This window comes from Perognathus longimembris, chromosome 24 (assembly GCF_023159225.1).
Source record: "Perognathus longimembris pacificus isolate PPM17 chromosome 24, ASM2315922v1, whole genome shotgun sequence".
Classification (NCBI taxonomy): Eukaryota; Metazoa; Chordata; class Mammalia; order Rodentia; family Heteromyidae; genus Perognathus; species Perognathus longimembris.
This window is the reverse complement of record NC_063184.1, coordinates 1,526,050-1,548,412: the sequence shown is the minus strand read 5'-3', so window position 1 is coordinate 1,548,412 and position 22,363 is coordinate 1,526,050. Positions and strand designations below refer to the sequence as shown.

The window sequence follows — 22,363 nt, the reverse complement described above, 5'->3', positions numbered from 1 at the left end:
ACATTTGATGAAATATCTTAATGGGTTTTCTGGAAAATAAAATTGGCTGAAGGTATTTTATTAGTGAGAAACTAAATTTGGCCTAGAATCAATACAAACACATATGTTCATTTTTGGCATTTAAAATTTTTTAACAATTTTTATTTTTTATTGTTATAAAAGTGATGTGCTATGTGGTTACTTTTATGTATGTCAGGTAATGAGTACATTTCTTTTTGAACAGTGTTACCCCTTCCCTTGCTCTCTCCCAGGTTTTGGCATTTATTTTTCCTTACCTTTTTTTTTTGCCAGTCCTGACGCTTGAACTCACAGCCTGGGCACAGTCCCTGAGCTTCTTTTGCTCAAGGCTAGCACTTGAGCCACACTGCCACTTCTGGCTTTTTCTGTTTGTGTGGTACTGAGAAATTGACCTCAGAGCTTCATGCATGCTAGGCAAGCACTCTACCACTAAGTCACATTCCCAGCTCTTTTTTGGCATTTATTTTAAAAAACATGTTTTACGTTTAAAATTGAAAGCAATTGTACATATATTTGGAGTACAGAGAATTTGAATATATACTCGCAGTGTTATGACCCATCTATTTATGGGGTACAGAGTGGCATTTCAATATTTACATGCAATGTGTAATCATCAGATTAGGGTAAATATTACTATCCCCTCAGATACGGATCATTTATGTTAGGGCTACTCATATTCCTCTTTGCTAATTGTAGTATGCAGTTACTTGTCAACTTTAATGTGTATTAAGTTTTGACTACCTGATTCAGTTATGATTCATGATTAAGTGAAGGTATTTAGGCTCCTCTTCCTTGGCCATCTTTGGTAGTTGTGATTTTGAGGCAGTAATATTATATTAAAGGGCAGGCCATCAAAATTGATGACTTGCCATTATGTTACAATTTCAGGTGCAAGGTTCTTAAAGTGAAAAATAATTCCCCTTCCCTCTCTTTTTCTTTAGACCATACTGTTTTTTTTTTTTTTTTTTGCCAGTCCTGGACCTTGGACTCAGGGCCTGAGCACTGTCCCTGGCTTCTTTTTGCTCAAAGCTAGCACTCTGCGACTTGAGCCACAGCGCCACTTCTGGCCGTTTTCTGTATATGTGGTGCTGGGGAATCGAACCCAGGGCCTCATGTATATGAGGCAAGCTCTCTTGCCACTAGGCCATATCCCCAGCCCCATACTGGGTTTTTGAACTCAGAGCCTCACAGTTACTAGCCAAGGGCTCCACTCCTTGAGCCTCCAGCCCTTTTTACTTTGGTTATCTTTCACATAGAATGTCACACATTTTGCCAAGGCTAGCCTCAAGTGATGATCGTCCTATCTCTACCTCCCACTCTGACTTCCTGACAGTGTGAAATCTTTCAATTCACATTTTATATTTAAATGATGGGAGGCGAGAAAAGGGTTTAAAGTTCATCTAATCTGGTTTCCTAAAACAGCTGCATAGGGAGACCATGTGGGAGACTTAAAGGATTGAAATCCCCACTTACACCAGATGAATCAGAATAATCCAGGGGGGTTGTGTTTGTTTTGTATTTGAAAGTGCTTCCTTTAATTCTAATGCAGCCAACTTGTATAAGCGGCTGGACTTGAGAATCTGATTCAGTGTGGAGCTCTGCCTGGTGCACAACTGGCCTGTACAATTGTGTATAAGGTGTAGTAGCATTTCTGCTCTGATGTTTGGTCTTTCAAACTTTGGTTTGATGAAATAGGTAAGAGCCACATACTGGTGGCTCATTCTCCTAGCTACTCAGGATCTGAGACCTGAGAATCACAGTGTTCAAAGCCAGCCTGGGCAGGAAAGTCTGTGAGACTCATCTCCGAGTTACCTACTAAAAAGCTAGAAGTGTAGCTGAGTGGTGGAGCACCAGCCTGAAGTGAAAAAGTTAAAGGACAATGCCCAGGGTCCTGGGTTAAAGCCTCAGTACTGGCACAACAACAACAACAAAAAGCACCCCTTCAACTAAAGACAATCTGAATTGCTCTCTCTGACTTACTAGTTATGTGCCAGACGGCACAGAGCCGCCTGGCAAAGGGGTAATAATGTCTCCTAGTTTGTGGGATTATGTGGATTAACTGAGCTAATCCGTGTCATCATCTAGGACAGCACTTGGCTCATTCTATACATTCCAAACAAGTTTCTTTTATAATAATGTCTTCAGATACAAAAATTGACCTTTCTTTCTTTTTAGTTTCTATTGAGAAGCCTGAGAGAGGTCTTAACATCCTCAATTTCATCTTTCAAAATCAAACTCTTATATCAAAAGGGCAACATAAGTGGGAGAATTTTAATTGTAGGGTGATTGCCAGGGCTTGTGGCTCACACTTGTAATCTTGGCTACTTAGGAGATTGAGATCTGGTGACTGAAGTTTGAAACCAGCCCAGGCAGAAAAAGTTCTTGAGACTTATATCATGAATTAACTACCAAAAAGTCAGAAGTGGAAGTGTGGCTCAAGTGGTAGAGCGCCAGTCTTGAATAAAAAGCTAAGGGACAGGGCCCAGCACTGAGTTCAAGTCCCAATCAATATTAGCATCAAAATGTGTGTGTGTGTGTGTGTGTGTGTGTATCTATCTTAAATTACTATTTTAATGTTAACAGGTACATATCTGGCTCTGACCTCTTTCTAAGTGCAAGTTACATCTACAATCATTATTGTGACTGCAAAGACCAACATTATTACCTTTCTGGAGACAAAATCAATGATGTTATCTGCCTTCCAGTGGATAAAGTACCTCGAATCACACCGGTATTGGCCTGTCAAGACCGAGTGCTCAGGGTTTTACAGGTTGCTACAATTTGAGTTTTTACAGCTTTTCATAAATGCATACTTGAGAATATTGCATACTTGAGATAAACTACTTTAAAGATAACCACCGTAAATATACATAAAGTATCTAGAAGGAAAATTTAAATTTTATTTGATAAATTAGTTTTTCTTTTTACTTGTTGAGATTCTTTGATAGCTTTTAGAGAAGATATATGGAGGAAAAAGAATAATTTCTTTGTATCCTTATTTCTGAGTTAGGCCCAGTACTGTGCTATAGAGAATTTTTACTATCATTTCTCCCATTTCCTTGAGTTAGTACTGTTAATGGTGCCACAGAGAATTTTTAGTATAATTTCTCCAGTTTTCTTTCTCCATTTCTCTTCTATTGCCCCACAAAAATCAAATTAGAGGAAAAAATTGGGTTGGATGGGGAGAGGTTGATCATTTGAGGTTATCCAGTGTGTAAGCCATTATGTAGAATGAAGCAAGCATACAGTAAATGATTGTTGAATAAGTAAATGAGTGAAAGTCATTTTGGTATCTATGTATTTTCTGTTACAAAGCAGATTTGGCTAAAGCAGCTGCTTCACGTCTTGTTATCAGTGGTAATCGTTACCACTATATCTTTTCCAAAGTGGCTTTTAATACAACACTCATGGGACCCTTAAAATAGTTACTTGGTTGGGCATTGGCAGCTCATACCTGTAATCCTAGGAGGCTGAGATCTGAGGATCACAGTTTGAAGCCAGCCCAGGCAGGAAAGTCTGTGAGACTTTCATCTCCAATTAAGCACCAAAACAAAAACCAGAAGTGGAACTGTGGCTCAAGTGATAGAGCACCAACCATGATTGAAAAAGCCAAGGGACAGTGCTAGGCCCTGAGTTAAAAAGGTGTGTGTGTGGGGGGGGGTGCCTGTCAATATTGGGGTTGTCAACACTCAGGAGTCAGAGAACTTTTAGCTTTCTTTCACTGAAGACTGACACCACTCAAACCCTTCCTCCACTTCCAGCTTTTTGGTTGTTAATCTGTCCATGCTGGCTTTGAACCATTGTCCTCAGAGCTCAGCCTCCCGAGTAGTTAGGATTATTACATGAGCCACCAGTGTTTGGCTGAATTGACTTGTTTTTGTTTGTTTGTTTTGTTTTGTTTTGTGTGTGTGTGTTTTTTGCCAGTCCTGGGGCTTGGACTCAGGGCCTGAGCACTGTCTCTGAGCTTCTTTTGCTCAAGGCTAGTTTCCGGCTTTTCCTGTGTATGTGGTACTGAGGAATTGAACCCATGGCTTCATGCATGTTAGGCAAGCACTCTACCACTAAGCCACATTCCAAGCCCCTGAACAGACTTTTAAAGGAGCCTGACTAGCAATAGAAATTGATGTGGCTGAATTGTAGGTGTCTGCTTAAAGAAAAGATAAATACTCTTTGATTGAAAAAACAACTCCCCCACTGCATCTGGTTCTGGGGGCAATCTGTTACTCCAGAGGGGTGTGTGTGTGTGTGTGTGTGTGTGTGTGTGTGTCTACATAAATGTAAAAGCATGTCTCTCTTGCATGTTCCAAATATAAGGTGAATTCTATGCTGCGTTGCCTGTGATTATCCGTGAGTTCACTGTTTTGGTCTGTATTTGGTCTCATGTTTTCGATTCTCGCTCTCCTACAGGGATCTAATGTGATGTATGAGATTGAGGTCCCCGGCCCACCTGCCGTGTTAGCACTGCACAATGGAAATGGCGGTAATCTGGATTTAGTATTTGTTGTTGGTAACAAATACTAGGTGAAAACGGAGAATCATAGGAAAAATATGTACCCAAAATGTTTGTACTAGAATTGAGACACATGTCTTTTGATTAGGTGTTAGTAACTCACAATAATGAGTTAATTGAACTTTTAATTTTTAGCTTCTTCATTTTTAGATGTGGAATAGTCTTATCTCCTATGGTTATAAAATTTGGGGAATAACCATTCCCCAAAATTAAGGTTTTATTTTTGTTTTTGTTTTTGTTTTGTACTGGTAATAGGGCTTAAACTCGGGGCCTGGGTACTATTCCTTAGATTTTTCACACAAGACTGGTACACTACCATTTGAGTCTCAGCTCCACTTTTGACTTTTTGGTGATTAATTGGAGATAAAAGTCTCCTGGACTTTTCTGCTTGGGCTGGCTTTGAACCATGATCTTTAGATCTCAGCCTTCTAAGTGGCTGGTATTATAGGCCTGAGCCAGATGTCCAGGTTTTTTTAAAAAAAAAAATCTTTAGTTGTACAAAGGAGTTTCAATTCTATATATTAATTTGTAAGTACAAATGCATCTTGATCAATATCAAATTGCATTTTATGTCTTTTTATAATATTAAAATGGAATGTTTGACTTTAAAGAGATAGTGTTGATGCATTTGTTATAACTCACTAGGTGACTCTGGGGAAGACCTTGTGTTTGGAACGTCGGATGGGAAACTTGGGCTCATTCAGATCACAGCATCCAAACCAGTACACAAGTGGGAAATACGGAATGACAAAAAGAGGGGAGGTATGCCTTTGAAATTCTGGATACTTTGATACTTTGGTACTCACTCTGGAATCTCCGTGATTAAAATAGATGGTCTCATTAATTCTGTTCCTTGTACTCCTATTATCCACAGACTTAGCACTTCACAGAGCCACTTTTGATTTAATCTGTGTTTTTCAGTTCTACTATACCATTGCCATCATTTTATTATACAGTAAGAAATGTTCATAGTGATTTGGAGTTCGTTTTTTGGTATAGGTTAATGTCTACCATTCTGCACAAAAGTCCATTTTTAGTTGGGGGTAAAGAATTGGAATCTGAGAGAACTTGGTGTTCTCAGGGAATATTCTACTTCTCTAAAGAATTTGCACCCTTCTCAGGAAATGTGAATTGCAGGTATAGAGATGACCATGGTCTGTCCATGTGTCCAGAGCTGTGTGCAGAGGCTAGAGCTGAGGGAAGGAGAAATAAACCTGGGCGCATGCATTGAAACCCATGGAGGTAGATGAGTGTGGATGGAGAAAGACCGGCACCTGACTGTTCTGAGAGTTTTCTTCCATGTTGGATTGCTCTATATGTTTTCCATTCTTACTGTTTTATACTTGATTATAGCTATTATTTTACTATTAGTTTTTTAATAACTCATCATTAACATCTTTTTTTTAAGGCATTTTGTGTATCGACAGCTTTGACATTGTGGGTGATGGGGTTAAAGATTTACTTGTTGGGCGAGATGATGGAATGGTGGAAGTATATAGTTTTGACAATGCAAATGAACCTGTTCTACGATTCGATCAGGTAAGTTCATTTAACAAGCTTCATGTGGAAAATATGAACATAGCCTAACATGTATGGGGCCCCAGGTCCAATCCCCAGCACTGGGACACAGATATGTTTCATTTGTCAAATTATTACAGAGATGACTAATGGTCTGGATTTTATTAAAACACATTAAGATTCTGCCAGGTTTGGTTGCTCAAAACTGTACTCCTCACTCCCTGGGATGCAGAGGTAGTGGATTGTGGTGGATCACCATTCAGGGTCAGGCTGTATAAAAAGAAGTTTTTGTGACTCTTTCTCAGCCAGTACCTAGGCATTGTGGGAAGCACTGGCTGGCCCAGCTCGGAGGGAGGCATGGCGGCTGGGTGAGATGGTGTGGATCTGTCATCCCCAGAGACACCCACAGGGAAGTGCAGCTAGAAGGATCAAAGGGTGCCTAGAGTGGGCATAAAAGCAGTGAAAATTACCAGTTCAAAAGGACAGGACACATGGCTCAAACAGGTCTTGAGTTCAACCCTTAATACTAGCTCCTCACCCCAAATTCAAATCTTGTGTTTAAAATATTACTACCCTGCCAGGTTCTGGTGGCTCCTGCCTATAATCCCAGCTACTCAGAAGGCTGGGATCTGAGGATTGAGGCTGAGAGCCAATCCAGGCAGGAAAGTCTGTGAGATTCTTCATCTCCAGTTAACCAGTGAAAAGCCAGAAGTGGAGATGTGGCTCAAGTGGTAGTACACCCACCTTGAGCAAAAAAGCCGAATGAGATCCTGAGCTCAACCCCAAGTACATAAATTCTAATGTCATCACAATCTTTCATCACTGCTCTTGTGTTTGAATAACAGATTGTTGCCTATAGCTGGACCATAAGTTACTTTTTTGTTATTTTTTATTATGTTTTTAAATATTATAAATTCCCTTGTGATTAAATAGTTTGCCTTAGTTTCTTTAATGCAAGTATCATATGTGATATTGTTTTTTTTTGTTGTTGTTGTTGTTTTTACCAGTCCTGGGCTTGAACTCGGGGCCTGAGCACTGTCCCTGGCTTCTTTTTGCTTAAGGCTAGCACTCTACCACTTGAGCCACAGTGCCACTTCTGGCCATTTTCTATATATGTGGTGCTGGGGAATCAAACCCAGGGCTTCATGTATACAGGGCAAGCATTCTTGCCACTAGGCCATATTTCCAGCCCTGTGATATTGTTTTGAAGTAAGAACTTAAGCATAAACTTTATATTGTCAGGGCAGTATTAGAACATCCTTAAACAAAGAGGGTTAGGTAGAAATTTTAATTGTAGGTACTCACGGGCCAACTGAAAAAGAAGGTCATTTTAGCTTAAAACTTAAGTATAACTAAGGCCTGTTGATGCCAACATATCGAGTCACATAAACAAGTATTCTGACATAAATTGAATCTTATGGATTCTTTTTTTCTATTTTCTATTAAGTTTATTTCAAATTAATATATAAGACCATAGTAATCATATATGTCAGTGGGATATCGATCATGTGAGGTTTTGATAAAGGTATACGTTGTGTCATGTTTAAATCAGGTTAAACATATTTTCTCAAAATTTATCATCTCTTTCCTTTTTTGTGTGTGCCAGTCCAGGGACTTGAACTCATGACCCTCACTGTCCCTGAGCTCTTTTGCTCAAGTCTAGTGCTCTGCCACTTTGAGCCATAGCCATTCTGGTTTTTTGGTGATTAATTGGAGATAAGAGTCTCCTGGATTTTCCTGCCCAAGCTGGCTTTGAGCCACTGTCCTCAGATCTCAGCCTGCTGAATGGCTAGGATTACAGGCAAAAGCCACTAGCGGCCAGTATGTTACAGTTTTGATTGGGAATGGCAAGTAAAAGCACAAGGGTCTTGAGTTCAAGCCCCAGTACTGGCACAAAAATAACAAATACATAAAAATTCTTTGGGAAAAAGAACACACAAAAGGGGGTCTATTGCATTCAGAAAGTACACTAAGCTGGTGGCTTTCTTATGTAATTTAAAAAAAATCTTTTTCTATAAATTGGTTTTTTATTGAGATGATTGTATTGTTAGCTGAGTGCTAACACAAATATACTAGGATCATCTTGAGTCTTCTTTCCCAAGTTTAAATACGGTAGAGTTTTCTTTCATTTGTTCAAGATTTTGTCGGTCTAATCTCATTGTCTGTACACAGTAAACATTCAGTAAATAGGTGCTTCACATGTCCAGATCCTAAATGTCTAGAGCCAACCAGACAAGTTTTGTGACTTGCTTTAATATGCTCTTGAACTTCAGTTATTAACAAAGTGCTTGTTCTTGAATTTGTTGTAGATGTTGTCTGAAAGCGTCACCTCCATCCAGGGCGGCTGTGTAGGGAAAGATGGGTATGATGAAATCGTGGTGTCTACCTATTCAGGTAAGTAAAGTGTACTCAGAGCCCAGAGCCGGTGCTGTGGCCACGCCATAATCCTAGCTACTCTGGAGACTAAGATTTCAGGATTGCAGTTCGAAGCCAACAGGAAAGAAGGCAGGAAAGTCCATGAGACTCTTATCTCCAATAAATTGCAAAAAAAAGCCAAAAGTAGAGCTATGGCTCAAGTGGTAGAATGCTAAACTTGAGCAAAAGAAGCTCAGGGACAGTGTCCAGGCCTTCAGTACAAGCCCCAGGACCAGCAGAAAAAATAAAAAGATGGAAGTTTAACTTTGGTAAATTTAGTTTTATGACCATGTAAAATGTTGTCAATATATTCTAGACTTTATTGGGGTTATAGCTCAGTGGTAGTGTGCTTGTCTAGCATGAGTGAGACCTGGGTACGATGATCTGAGCTGAAAACTTCAAGGGAGGAATAGAGTTGTTGGTTTGAGCACCACTTTAAGATTGTCTCTCTCTCTTTGAAAATGAAATGATACTCTTTAAGAGAAGTATTTACTGAAATTTTGTCTATGTTGTGAAGTATGTGCATTTCTTATAAAAAATTGCTTGCTTTTGAAGGTAATTTTTTTCTATTTCACAAGTCATGTGAGAGTTATGACTTCCATGAAAGTACTTTTGTGTGTTTGTGTGTGTGCGCACGCATGCGCGCACATGCGCTAAAATCAGAGCTTGAACTCAGAGCCTTGTGCTGACCAACTTAGCTGATCATGGTGCTCTACTACTTGAGCCACATCTCCAGCTCAGCATTTTGCTGCTTAATTGGAGGTGGAGTTTCATGGGATTTCCTCCCAGGTTAGCCTTGAACCTCAGTCCTCTGGATCTTAGCCTCTTGAGTGGTTGTGATTACAGTATAAGCCACCCATACCCAGCATAATTTATATTTTAAGTGATCAAATAAACATGTTTTACTCTCAAGTAGGCTCAAGCCACTGGTGCTTGGCTTGGTTTTCTTTCTTCCTTCCTCTCTGTCTCTGTCTCTGTCTCTGTCTCTGTCTCTCTGTCTCTCTCTCTCTCTCTCTCTCTGAGATAAGATCTCACTGTATAGTGCAGGCTGGACTGAACTCCCTATATATATCCCAAGATAGCCTTGAACTCAACATCCTCCCACCCCAGCTAGTATTCCCACAGGTATTTGCCAATATGCTCAGCTATGGAAGCAATTTTTGAATGACTTTTTTAACTTGCTGCAATATGCTGAAGTTATTCCTTACCTAAAAATAAAATTGCTGAGAAATGAAAGTCTGTAAAAATAGTGTATTTCAAGTAAAAAGTAATATCACAGAGTGCTTAAGTACTTTACGATTTAACTATTTTTCTGCCTGGTTTTGTGGAGGAGGTTAGTATTAAGTTGGTATTGCACTGAGGATATGTTTTTTATTGGGATATCTGCTAAACAATGTCTGATATATGTCTTACACACTGATGATTGTAATTCCTCTCCACAGGCTGGATTACAGGTCTGACAACAGAGCCCACTCAAAAGGAAAATGGGCCAGGAGAAGAATTAAAAATTAACCAGGAGATGCAGAATAAAATTTCTTCTTTACGGTAACATCAAGTTTTTTTCTTTGTTTTTATCTCACCAAAGTATGTGATTATTGTTTTTTGCTTGTTTGTTTTTTGCCAGTGCTGGGGCTTGGGACTTAGGGCCTGAGCCCTGTCCCTGGCTTCTTTATACTCAAGGCTAACACTACCACTTGAGCCATAGCACCCCTTCTGGCTTTTTCTATATATGTGGTGCTGAGGAATCGAACCCAGGGCTTTATGTACACAAGGCAAGCACTCTACCACTAGGCCATATTGCCAGCCCCTGATTATTGATTTATAATACTTAAAGGTGTACTATCTGTTGGGTGCCAATGGTTCAGACTTATAATCTTAGCTACTCAAGAGGCTGAATCCTGAGGATTGCAGTTTGAAGCCAGCCTGGGCAGGAAAGTCTGGAAGGCTTTTATCTCCAAGTAACTATCAAAAAGAAGCTGGATGTGGAGGTATGGCCCAAGTGGTAGAGTGCCATCCTTGAGTGGAAAAAGCTAAGGGACAGTGACAGGCCCCGAGTTCAAGTCCCAGTACTGGCACACACACAAGAAGTTAACGTTTTAGCTCAAGTGCTTACACACATTCTAAGGATCTCCAGTGTTTATGTATTGTTTGTGTGTCTGTGTGTGTGTGTGACAAATTGTGTGTATTTTCCTGCAGAAGTGAGCTGGAACATTTGCAGTATAAAGTACTACAGGAAAGAGAGAACTATCAACAGTCTTCTCAGTCAAGCAAAGCCAAATCAGCTGTACCTTCATTTAGTATAAACGACAAGTTTACATTAAACAAGGACGATGCAAGCTACAGCCTCGTCTTAGAGGTGCAGACTGCCATAGATAATGTCTTAATTCAGGTAAGCAGAGTGGCCAATTTCTCAGTTTCATAACTGGATCTGTTTTGGAGTACAGAACACTTTAGATAGTAATTTCAAGTGAATATAGCATCTAATCTTCCATAAAATAATCAATTTACTTACAGTTTATTTTCATTTTATCTTTGCCTTTTATTTATTTCTATACTTTGTAACAAACACAAAATAGATAAACTTCTGTTTCCCATAGAGACAGAATAAGGGCAGTAAGAATTTTCTCCTTTTGCTATAGGAGAATTTTCTTTTTGTATTTGTGTGTGTGTGTGTGTGTGTGTGTGTGCGCGCGCGCGTGTGCGCATGCGCCAATCCTGGTGTGTATGTGTGTGTGCTGTCCTTTTGTGTGCGTATGTTTGTGTGTGAATATGTATGTGTGTATATATTTGTGCTGGTCCTGGTGTGTGCATGCGCGCGCGCGTGTGTGTGTGTGTGTGTGTGTGTGTGTGTGTATGCTGGGGCTTGAACTTGGGGCTTGAGCACTGTGCCTTAGCTTTTTCACTCAAGGCTGGTGCTCTGCCATTTGAGCCACACCTCTATGTTGACTCTATTTTGCCAGTTAATTGGAAATAAGAGTCTTACAAACTCTACTACCCAGGCTGGCTTCAAACTGCAATCTTAATATCTCAGCCTCTGGAGCAATTACAATTACTGGCATGAGCCACTGGTGCCCAGTCAAGATCAGATTATTATTTTTTGTTTTGTTTTGTTTTTGCCAGTACTGGGGCTTGGACTCAGGGCCTGAGCCCTGTCCCTGTTTTTTTGCGCAAGGCTAGAACTCTGTCACTTGATCCACAGCGCCACTTCCGGCTTTTTCTATATACGTGGTGCTGAAGAATCAAACCCAGGGCTTCATGTATTCCCAGCCCCAGATTATTATTTTTAACATATTCTGTTGTTATTATAAAGGTCAAGGTCAAGCCAGGTCAAGATCAAATTACTAACCCTTAAAGGTAGAAAAGTCTTCATTAATATTAGCTCAAGGCTGCTCATTGAATAACTCTAGGATCCCCATTCATAGGATACAGTGCAGTAGCTTTCTTCTCAAAACTACTTTAGGGAAATCCCAAATCACCTCCTTTCTTATAACAGATGAGATTAAAATTGACAAAAAGGAACTGATAAAATTAGAATGTTCCTGTATATAAGGCCATTAAAGTCTGAGGTAGTTTTCAACACTAGTAGAAAATAGGAAGACTACATTTTATTTATTTATTTTTATTTTAATATTAAGTATTCATTCCTTCCATCTTTCTCGCCCATCTCTTCTAAGCCATCCATCCCCTCAAGTTACGGTTCCATGTGCACATGTGCACATTGAATTTCACTATTGTTCTCACCCATCCTTCTCACGCTTTGTCTGCTCTTCCTCCTCCTGACCTCCTCCCCCAAAATATTTTAGCTTTCTGATACTCATTTTTTCAAACTACAAATTAGTTGTTCAAAGGAATTAGACCATTGTACTCATTCCTTGCGTATACCATACTTTCGTCCATTTGTGTGTTTGTATCTATATTTATTTATATGACCTTGTATATTGTGTCATGTATGTTTATAATTTAGATCTAATATCCACTTATGAGAGAAAACATGCACCCTTTTTCTCTCAAAGGCCTATATTAAAAAGATTAATCTTGTAAGGGAATAGGGACATATGATATCCTATTATTTCTGATAATTAAAATTAGAAAAAAATGTTTAAAAAATTTTTTTCTGGTCAGGATGTTCAGATTTGTTTCATTTTTAATATTATTGTCAAGGTGATATACAGAGGGGTTACAGTTACATATTTAAGGTAGTGAGTATATTTCTTGTCATACTTATTACTCTCTCCCTCATTTTTCTCCCACCCTCCTTCCGCACAGGGCCGCCCATAAAATATATTTTATAAACTTTATTTTCTACAAGTATAAGCTATCAAGTATAAGTTATAAGAATTCATCTTCTCAAATGTGAAGGTGATCATAACCTAGAACTAAGGAGAACCCTACAGAAGACATTCTTTGTGTTTTTTTGTTTTTGTTTGGTTTTTGCCAGTCCTGGGGCTTGAACTCAGAGCGCAGGCGCCGTCTCTAAGCTTCTTTTGGTAAGGCTAGCACTCGACCACTTGATCCACAATGCCACTTCTGGCTTTTTGTGTTTATGTGGTACTAAAGAATCGAACCCAGGGCTTCATGCATGCTAGGTAAGCACTCTACCACTAAGCCACACTCCCAGCCCTTTTGCAAACATTTTTAAGTTTTCCATCTGAATATTCTTTCCTATTGTTGATTGTAGAGTGATGTTCCAATCGATTTACTTGATGTGGACAAGAATTCTGCTGTTGTTAGCTTTAGCAGCTGTGATTCTGAGGTGAGTCAAATGTAGTCTTCATGTCTCAATTCCTCTGCCTTTTTGTCTTTCCACTCACCTCCTGTGCTATAAACTGCCTCCAGAGAAGCAAACACCATGTTACCATTTCTTACACCCTTTTTGGATATTCTTATTTCCTGCTAGGTGTCAGACTGGATTCCTCCCTGTGGTATATAGAAAATGTGCCATGCTTCAGCTCTTAATTACTTCTCCACCTTCCCTCTCAAGAGGTGGTACCAACTTTCCCAGGGACATTTCCGCCAAACTGAGATCCTTCAAACTTTTACAGACTATACAGGCTCTCACATACCTGCGTATGAACACAATCTATTCCCTTGCCCCTTTCTAGTTTTAGGGGCTAGTTTAATGGTACATTCACCTTCATTTAGCAGATGTTTATTGAACACCTAACATGTACAAAGTACCTGCTATGGGATAATGTCCATGTTGTGGGAAATGCTTCCTTTATCTCATCCATCCTGTGGGAAGTGCTCACTGTGTCTCACCTCCGACTGGGGGAAGTACTCAGGGTGTCAGTGTTACTTCTGAAGTTAGAGAAAGACAGCAAGTATTAGCTGCACTGGGGAAGGCAGACCATCGCAGCACAAGTAATGACTGGAGCTGACTCCAGGCACTAGTTCTACTTTTATCATTCCTTTTGGGAAATTTACTAACCCCCTCTTCCTCTGAAAAGTGTTTACTTAGTAAACTCTGCACAGAGGGTTGCTTATAGAAATAAAGGAGAGAACGTATTGGAAAAGCACTTAACACAAGTGGTAAATGTTCAGATAAGCGGGACACATTTGCCTTGTGGGTGCTTTGTTATTAACATGGATCTTCTTCCTTTTCTTCAACCTTGACTTCTCAAGCCCAGCGACAACTTCCTTCTTGCCACTTACCGGTGCCAGGCAAATACCACAAGGCTGGAGCTCAAGGTAGGTCTATCTGGGTATTTACATTTTTGCTTTTCTTCCTTGGTATGCCTTACATGTGTTGACATTTCCTCCCATTGAATCTGTCCATGCAATATCAATATACCATGACTTTAGAATGGCCAGTTGGGATTTCATTTATTACAAACCATGGATCTGCTCTGTGTGTGTGTGTGTGTGTGTGTGTGTGTTTCATGCCCTCACACACTCCTACTGGGGCTTGAACTTGGCCACATGCTCTTGCGTAGCTTTTTCGCCCAAGACTGGTGGTCTACTACTTGAGCAGCGCCTTCACTTCTGGCTTTCTGGTGCTTCATTGGAGATCAGAGTCTCTGGAAGGAAGTTTCCTGGCTAGGCTGGCTTTGAAATATGATCTCTGATTTCAGCAACCTGCATAGCTAGAATTAAAGGTGTGAGCCCCAGCCCCAGCTTAATCTGCTTTTAACACTTAAAAATCATTTATTTTACAGTTTCTTCTAACTAGGATTTAAATTTTTTTCTTTTTTCTTTCTTTTTTTTTTTTTTTTTTTTTGCCAGTCCTGGGCCTTGGACTCAGGGCATGAGCACTGTCCCTGGCTTCTTTTTGCTCAAGGCTAGCACTCTTCCACTTGAGCCACAGCGCCACTTCTGGCCATTTTCTATATACGTGGTGCTGGGGAATTGAACCCAGGACCTCATGTATACAAGGCCACTAGGCCACTCTTGCCACTAGGCCATATCCCCAGCCCTAAATTTTTTTCTATTATGAATAATTTTAAATATATATATATATATTTTTTTTACCATTTCACATGGCATGTTGAAAGTAATTACAACAGTGATATAACACTCGTTTCCATAACATGGAGTTCATTTCACTTAGCATCATCTTATGTGTTCCTAAGGGCATAGCTATTGGGCTCTTGTGATCCTCTGCTGTGACTGCCCAAACCTGTGCTAATTATTCCCTATGAGGGAAACCATAGAGTCCATGTTTCTTTGGGTCTGGCTCACTTCACTGAGTATAATTTTTTCAAGTCCTTTCATTTCCTTACAAATGGGGCAATGTCATTCTTTCTGATAGAGGCATAAAATTCCATTGTGTATATATACCACATTTTCCTGTTCTATTCCTCTACTGAGAGGCATGTGGGTTGATTCCATATTTTATATGAATAATCAATTCCATGTATTTATTACTGGCTTTACTCTGACCACAGTTCATGCCATTTTTGTTTATACTGTCATTTAGAAGCAATACTTATAATTTCATTTGTAAATATTTCGGTATGAATGTCTACAAGACTCTTTTAAACATTAAAAATAATATCAAGCAAAAAATGAGCTATTCCTTATTATTATCACACATTTAACATTTAAATTCCATTGATTTTTAGGTTTACCAAGTGGTCCTGTCATGGTCTAAATGAAACCAGTTAAGTTATTAAAGTGATCTGGGTATTTCTCCCTCGTGTTGTTTCTAATGTATAAATTTTACCAATTTCATTCTAGTGATTTAATTTGTGCTACAAAATCTTTAAATTTTTTTTAGCAATTTAGTAACAATCATATTTATAATTAAATATTGGAACATAGTACGCAGTTTCACTTTAGTTTTTACTACAGTGTGGCATTTGATTTAAAAAATTTTTTTTTACCAGTCCTGGGGCTTGAACTGTAGGTGTGGGCATTGTCCCTGAACCTCTTTGGCTCAAGGCTAGTGTTCTCTACCATTTGAGCCGCAGTGCCACTTACAGCTTTTTCTGAGGAGTTTACTGGAGATAAGAGTCTCACAGACTTTCTTGCCTTTAACCTTGATCCTCAGATCTCAGCCTCCTGAGTAGGATTACAGACATGAGCCACCAACGCTCAGCTTTTTACCTTCTTTATTTTTTAATTTTTTAATAATAATTATTTATTGTCAAAGTGATGTACAGAGGGGTTACAGTTTCATACATTTGGCCTTGGGTACATTTCTTGTACTGTTTGTTACCTCCTCCCTCATTCTCCCCTCCCCCCTCCCCCTTGCTCTCAGCCCCCATGAGTTGTGCAGTTGGTTTACACCAAATGGTTTTGCAAGTATTGCTTTTGGAGTCATTTGTCTTTTTATCCTTTGTCTCTCAATTTTGGTATTCCCTTTCCCTTCCCTAGTTCTAATACCAGTATATACAGTATCCAGGGTACTTGGATGAGATACAGTGATAGCGCGGGGACAACCACAGGAAAGGGATACAAGGGGATCAACACTCAGCTTTTATAGTTTTGAAATACCTTTAATATCTCCATGATTAGGAGAATATATATTTTTTTCCTGGTATTGCTGATGTTCTGAAACTCAGTGTGTTATTTCAGGAGAGGTTCTCCCATACAATACTGTTTCATATTGAGTTAGTGTGGATGTGTGATGAAGCTGTATATACTTTTCTTTGTTACTGACATCATTCTGTTTTATTTTTCCATATATGGTATAAAGTAAATTACATTAGTAGGTTTTATAATATTATACATTATGTATTAATCAGGATGGTTTGGAATAGACATCTGTAATCTAGGGTAAAATCTGAAGATTGCAGATTGAAGCCAGCCTGGGTAGTAAAGTCCATGGGATTCTGATCTCCAGTTTACCTTGGAAAAGCCAGAAGTGGAGCTGTGGTTTAAGAGAGTGCCAGCTGTGAGTGGAAACATTCAGGCCCTGAGTTCAAGCTCCCCTTGGTGCACACGCCTGCGTGCACGCACACACACATACACACACAAAAGAAAACTTGATAGCTCAAAAATTGAAAATGCAGTTTACACTGAATATTTAAATGAGTTTATGCTGTTGTTTATTCATCCTTTCCTTTTCTGTGTTGCACCAGGTTCGCTCAATCGAAGGCCAGTATGGCACACTTCAAGCTTACGTGACTCCAAGAATTCAACCCAAAACCTGTCAGGTCCGACAGTACCACATCAGACCTCTGTCCCTCCATCAGCGAACTCACTTCATCCACCACGACCGGTAGGATAAAGAAGAGAACTGTTTCTTTTTTGAGTGGCTAGGCTATTCACGTGAACTGGCTTTTTATGTTTCTAGTACAAGTTCTGTAGCTATGTCTGCCTGTGCTATCTTGGAACTAGGATTGCCAGATCTCAGTCTCCTGATTGAGCATGAGCTACCTGCACTCACCTTGGAGAAATAGTTTTTTCTCTCTCTTTATGTCTCCAGATTTGACAGTTTTTTATCTACAAATGAGTGGTCTGAATAACCTAAAAGTTGCTTGATTTTATTATTCCTTAATTCTGTATACTGTATCCTGTATTCATTCTTTCTGCTTTGTATTTGTAGATTTACCCCAAATTCCTATAAGATAGAAGGTATTATGCTCTAACCTGTCCAGTGGCACACAGCTGGTATTATACAGCAAGGTTTCAAATCCATTTCTACTGTCCTCAAAGGAGTTTTTTGCCTTTGCATTGTGTTGACTCTTTCCATGAGATTTTTGCATACGTGTTTTGTAGCCTACATAGTGGAAATACTCTGTTAACTTAAAAAAATAAGACTTATTTGGACATGATGGCATTTTCCTCTAATTCCAGAACTCGGGAGGCTGAGTTAGGAGGATCTTTAGCTTGAGGCCAGTCTGGCTACATAGCAAGACCCCGTCTCCTCCCAACACTCAAAGAAATCAACCTGGGTTAACTTGAATTTAATTATAAAGAATATTATAATGAACAAAATAGTTGTTTTTATCACTTAATTGAGTGTTAAAACATCTTGCACAGGTGCAGGTGTGTATAAGCATTGTTTTTCAAAAATTAAAAGTGTTAGTGTTATGGGGTTCCAGGGAGGGGATTCCCCGTCCCTCCAAGAGTTCACCACTCAGAGACTGTCTGAAGTAAAAAGATGGATTTATTGGGGAAGTTCCAGATGGACCAGTCCCAAGTTTCAGAAAAACATAACCCAAAACAGGACAGAGACTTACTTCTGGAAGATTTCCAAGTACCAACAAACCAATTCAGCTCCAATGGAGAGCTGATTTGGAACAACATGGGGACGACAAACACAAGACTCGAACATGTGGCATGGCGTAATGGCGCCTGAGCTGACCTGACCCGACCCAGAAGCTCCCAGTTCCAAGCACTTGACAGACAGGTTCAGTACCCTATAAGCCATGTGCCCACCCCGTCTTGTGGGATTCAGGAACACTCATTACCTAGGGATGGTACTTCCCTTCCTGTAGGAATCCAGGCACGCCCATCAAGACAAGATGCTAGAAATACCACATGGTCAAGCTTGCCACACTTACAGAGCATTCCAGGTCACACACAGGTGGCCAATGGAGTTACAACCTGTTTCATAGTATGTACTTGAAACAACCTATCACTCTAGTTAGAATTGGATTTGGTGGGGGTGTGGGGGTGTGGGGGGTGGTACTGTTGTTTACAGTGAGGGGGAATCTTCCCGGGATTCTGAGCTGACAGGGCATGGCCCTCAACTGTGAAGCTCAGGGGCAGGGAAGATAGTGGAGATGGAGTCAGCTTCTGCCCTGCTTAACCTGAGATGGAGTCAATCTGACACCCCTCAGCAGCCAGTGATGGCGCTGGCCAGGTCTGACCTCCATATTACAGTTAGGTGGGTGCTGGTGGCGCATGCCTGTCAGCTTGTCAGGAGGCTGAGATGTGAGGATTGAGGTGCAAAGCCAGCCCAGGTAGGAAAGTCTGTGAGACTGTTATCTGTAATTAACCACCAAAATGTCTGAAGTAGAGCGGTGGGTCAAGTGGCAGAGTGCCAGCTTTATGTAGAAAAAGCTAAAGGACAGATAAAGTTCAAGCCCTAGTACCATCACAAAATTAAATAATAGAACTAATTAATAATTAGAAGTAAATTAGTAATAAGTAATTAATAATTCACTGGTACGATTAATTCAAGAAAACTTACCTTTTAAATGTTTGTGTCGCTCCCATGGTGAAATTCTGCCTGTGAATGTGTACCTGTATCCTTTCCCACACTCACACTATGTGCTATACTGTCAATTACAGACCCATGAACACCCTGACTCTGACAGGCCAGTTCAGTTTTGCCGAGATCCACTCCTGGGTGGTGTTTTGCCTGCCTGACGTTCCTGAGAAACCTCCTGCAGGAGAGAGTGTAACATTTTGCTTTCAGAACACCTTCCTCGATACACAGCTGGAAAGTGTCTACAGGTAAATCTGGCTTATTTGCTGGTTTACAGGAGTTGCTATAGGGAGATACAATGTCTAAGTTTTCATTTGCTTCAAGGCAGTAATTATTTCCAAACAATATGACTAAAAAACTATACTATTAAGGAGTTTTAACAAATACAACTAAAGGATTTACAGAGCTGATTAGTAAATAGGGATATTCAGAGATTAATACTTTTTCCTGTATCCCCACCAATGACAGCCACTAGTTAGAAAGTAGCTTTTAAAGACTCTTTCATTATAGCAATAACAGTCACAAAATATCCACGTAAAATCTGTTGCACTATTCTTAGAAATATTTGAACTTCATGAAGAAAACTGCATTCTATTGCTGTAAAAGACTTGACTAAATGGAGGCAGTCCTTCCCAAACTAATGTGGATAGTTATTCTAACTCAAAACTCCCAGTGGTGTGGCTCAGTGGTATAGTGCTTGTCTAGTGTGTGTGAGGCCCTGATTTCAATCCCCAGAACAACAAAAGAAAGAATGAGGGGAGAATGTGTGTGTGAGAGAGAGAAAGAGAGAGGAGGCAGGGAGGGAGGGAGGGAAGGAAGAAAGGAAGAAAGGAAGAAAGTTAGGGAGGGAGGGGAAAAAAGAAAAAGCTTACATATTTAGGGCTGGCCAATCACACCTGTAACTGTAGCTAGGATAGGAGCTGAGGATTGCAAGTCCAGTCCAGGCAGACAAATCTGACAAACTGAGACTTTTTTTTTATTATTACTAAGTTGTACAAAGGGGTTACAGTTCCTGAAATCAAGTTATGAGTACAGTGAATCTTGATCTTGTCACCCTTTACTTCATTCTCATTTTCTCCTGTCGGTCTCTGCCCTCAAGTTACATGGTGTACATTGACTGTAATGACTGCATTTGCTCCCCCTTCCTGCCTCCATGCTGTGTCCCCTCCCCTGGTCCACCCCCTCCAAAACATGCTTCTACTTCCTGGTGTTTAGTTTGGCAAACAGTTCCTTAGTTATTCAGAAGAGTTACACCACTGGGCTCCACTCCTGAGTATACCATCCTGTACTCAGTTTGTGTATAGATGCAGAAACCCTGCATCTGTTAACCTCCACATAGGAGAGAAAACATGTGCCATTTGTCTCTGTGAACCTTGACTACCTTCACTTAACATAATTTTTTCTAGGTCCATCCATTTCACCAAAGCTGACAGAATTTTTGTTTTTTTTGTCTTTTCCTTTTTGGTACTGGGGATCAAACCCAGGATGTTGCACTTGCAAGGCAAGCACTTTGCTGCTGAGCCTACCTCCCAGGCCTAAAAATGCCGTAATGGATGAATAAGATTCGGTTGTGTTTATGTACCACATTTTCTTGATCCACGCATCTGTGCTGTTTGCACACCTTGGCCGTGGTGACTAGTGTGGCAGAGAACGTGGAGGTGTGACTGCCCAGGAATGGTGTGGCTGGATCGCAGGGCACTTGTAGGTTTTGCTTTTTGAGGACTCTCCAAACCGCCATCCAGAGTGGCTGTACTCGTGTACATCCCCCCAGCAGTGTAATAGGGTTCCTTTCTCCACACATTCACACCAGCATCTCTTAGTGTTCGTATTCTCAATGATGACCAACCTTCCTGGAGTGAGATGGAAGCTCAGTTGTGTTTTGATTTGCATTTCCTTTATGGCCAAGGTCTTTTCTTTGTGCTCATTGGCCACATTTACTTTTTCTTCTCTGAAGTCTCTATCTCCTTTGCCCATTTATTACTGGAGTTTTTTAGTTGGAGGGTTGTAGTTTCTTGAGCTTCTTGTATATTCTGGATATTAGGCCCGTGTTGGATATATAACTGGTAAATTGAGCCCAGTCTATAGGCTGTTTTTTGTTTTGTTTTGTTTTGTTTTTAGTTTAGTAACTATGACCTTTGCTGTGCAGAATCCTTTTAAGTTTGATGCAGTCCCATTTGTCGAGTCTCTCTATTTGTGGATCCTCAAGAACTCTACCAAAACAGTTTATGCCCAGCCACCAATAAGTTCTACTGTTGTTGTTCTTACTCCTTCCTGTAGTAGTTTCACAGTTTCAGGTCTGACATTGAAATCTTTGATCAATTTTGAGTTGATATTAGTGCAAGGTAACAGACAGGTCCACTTTCAGTCTTGTGCATATGAATGTCCAATTTTCCTACTACCATTTGTTGAAGAGGTTTAGACTGAGACTTACCTCCAACCAGCTAAAAGCCAGAAGTGGAGGCATGACTTAAGTGGTAGAGCATCAGCCTTGAGGGAAGTTAAGGGCTTGAAATATGTCTTAGTGGTAGAGTGCTTGCCTTCTTTACCTGCCTAGCCCTGGGCTCAATTCCTCAGTACCACCTCAACAGAAAAGGAAGTGGTGCTGTGGCTCAGATGGTAGATTGCTAGCCTTGAGCTAAAGAAGCTCAGGGACAGTGCCCAGGCCCCGAGTTCAAGCCCCAGGGCTGGCAAAAAATAAAGCTAAGAGAGAGCCAGCGGCCTTGAGTTCAGGCCTCAGTACAGGCATACACAAATAACTTTCGGAGGCTCATTCTTTTACATTATATTCTTCTTAAGCTCCTTCTTCCTCTCCTGCCCTTTCCCTGTCACTTCTCACTCCTTTCCCATAATTCCTCAGCTCCTCAGCCATGTGTGAGTATATAAGATTATCCAGTGCTGGAGATGGACACCAGGACCTCTTGCACACTAGGCATGAGCCTAGTAGAGACCGAGCTTAGCCCTCTCCTTTCTGTTGTGTTGCAATGTAAAGGGGCCTACGCTAATTTCTCTCCGTCTGTTCTTTGAGCTGACTCCTCCAGTTCTGTCTCTAGGGTGTTTGGTAGGTTTTGCTTTGTTTTATTCTGTGGGAGGGGAGAGTTTATCCTGCCTGCTTTAGGATTCCTTCCTTACCCTTCTTCCCCAACTATGCTAAGTTCTGCAAGCATCATGAACATACTTTTGCCTCACCATTTAGCCTTTGGAGGCTGAGAATTCCTCAGAAATCGAATGGTTTTTAGCATCAGGTCTAGGTGTGTTTTACTTTATGTTCCAAAAGCTCATATGTGTCTAGGCCTATGATGATT

At 40.3% G+C, this 22,363-nt stretch overlaps 1 protein-coding gene across 3 annotated transcripts in view; it reads left to right on the top strand.

The window, feature by feature from the left end:
* Positions 1-22,363, top strand: part of Bbs7 (Bardet-Biedl syndrome 7) — a 31,129-nt gene that overhangs the window by 3,707 nt on the left and 5,059 nt on the right. For 2 of the 3 annotated variants that reach the window (XM_048333566.1, XM_048333568.1), the window contains exons 5-15: positions 2,602-2,788; positions 4,426-4,498; positions 5,174-5,290; positions 5,937-6,067; positions 8,356-8,440; positions 9,904-10,006; positions 10,658-10,850; positions 13,140-13,214; positions 14,084-14,149; positions 16,984-17,123; positions 19,145-19,309. In XM_048333566.1, coding sequence (XP_048189523.1) covers positions 2,602-2,788; positions 4,426-4,498; positions 5,174-5,290; positions 5,937-6,067; positions 8,356-8,440; positions 9,904-10,006; positions 10,658-10,850; positions 13,140-13,214; positions 14,084-14,149; positions 16,984-17,123; positions 19,145-19,309 — 1,335 coding nt within the window. The remainder of the gene's footprint in view (positions 1-2,601; positions 2,789-4,425; positions 4,499-5,173; positions 5,291-5,936; positions 6,068-8,355; positions 8,441-9,903; positions 10,007-10,657; positions 10,851-13,139; positions 13,215-14,083; positions 14,150-16,983; positions 17,124-19,144; positions 19,310-22,363) is intronic. The other variant, XM_048333567.1, reaches the window with a different exon arrangement.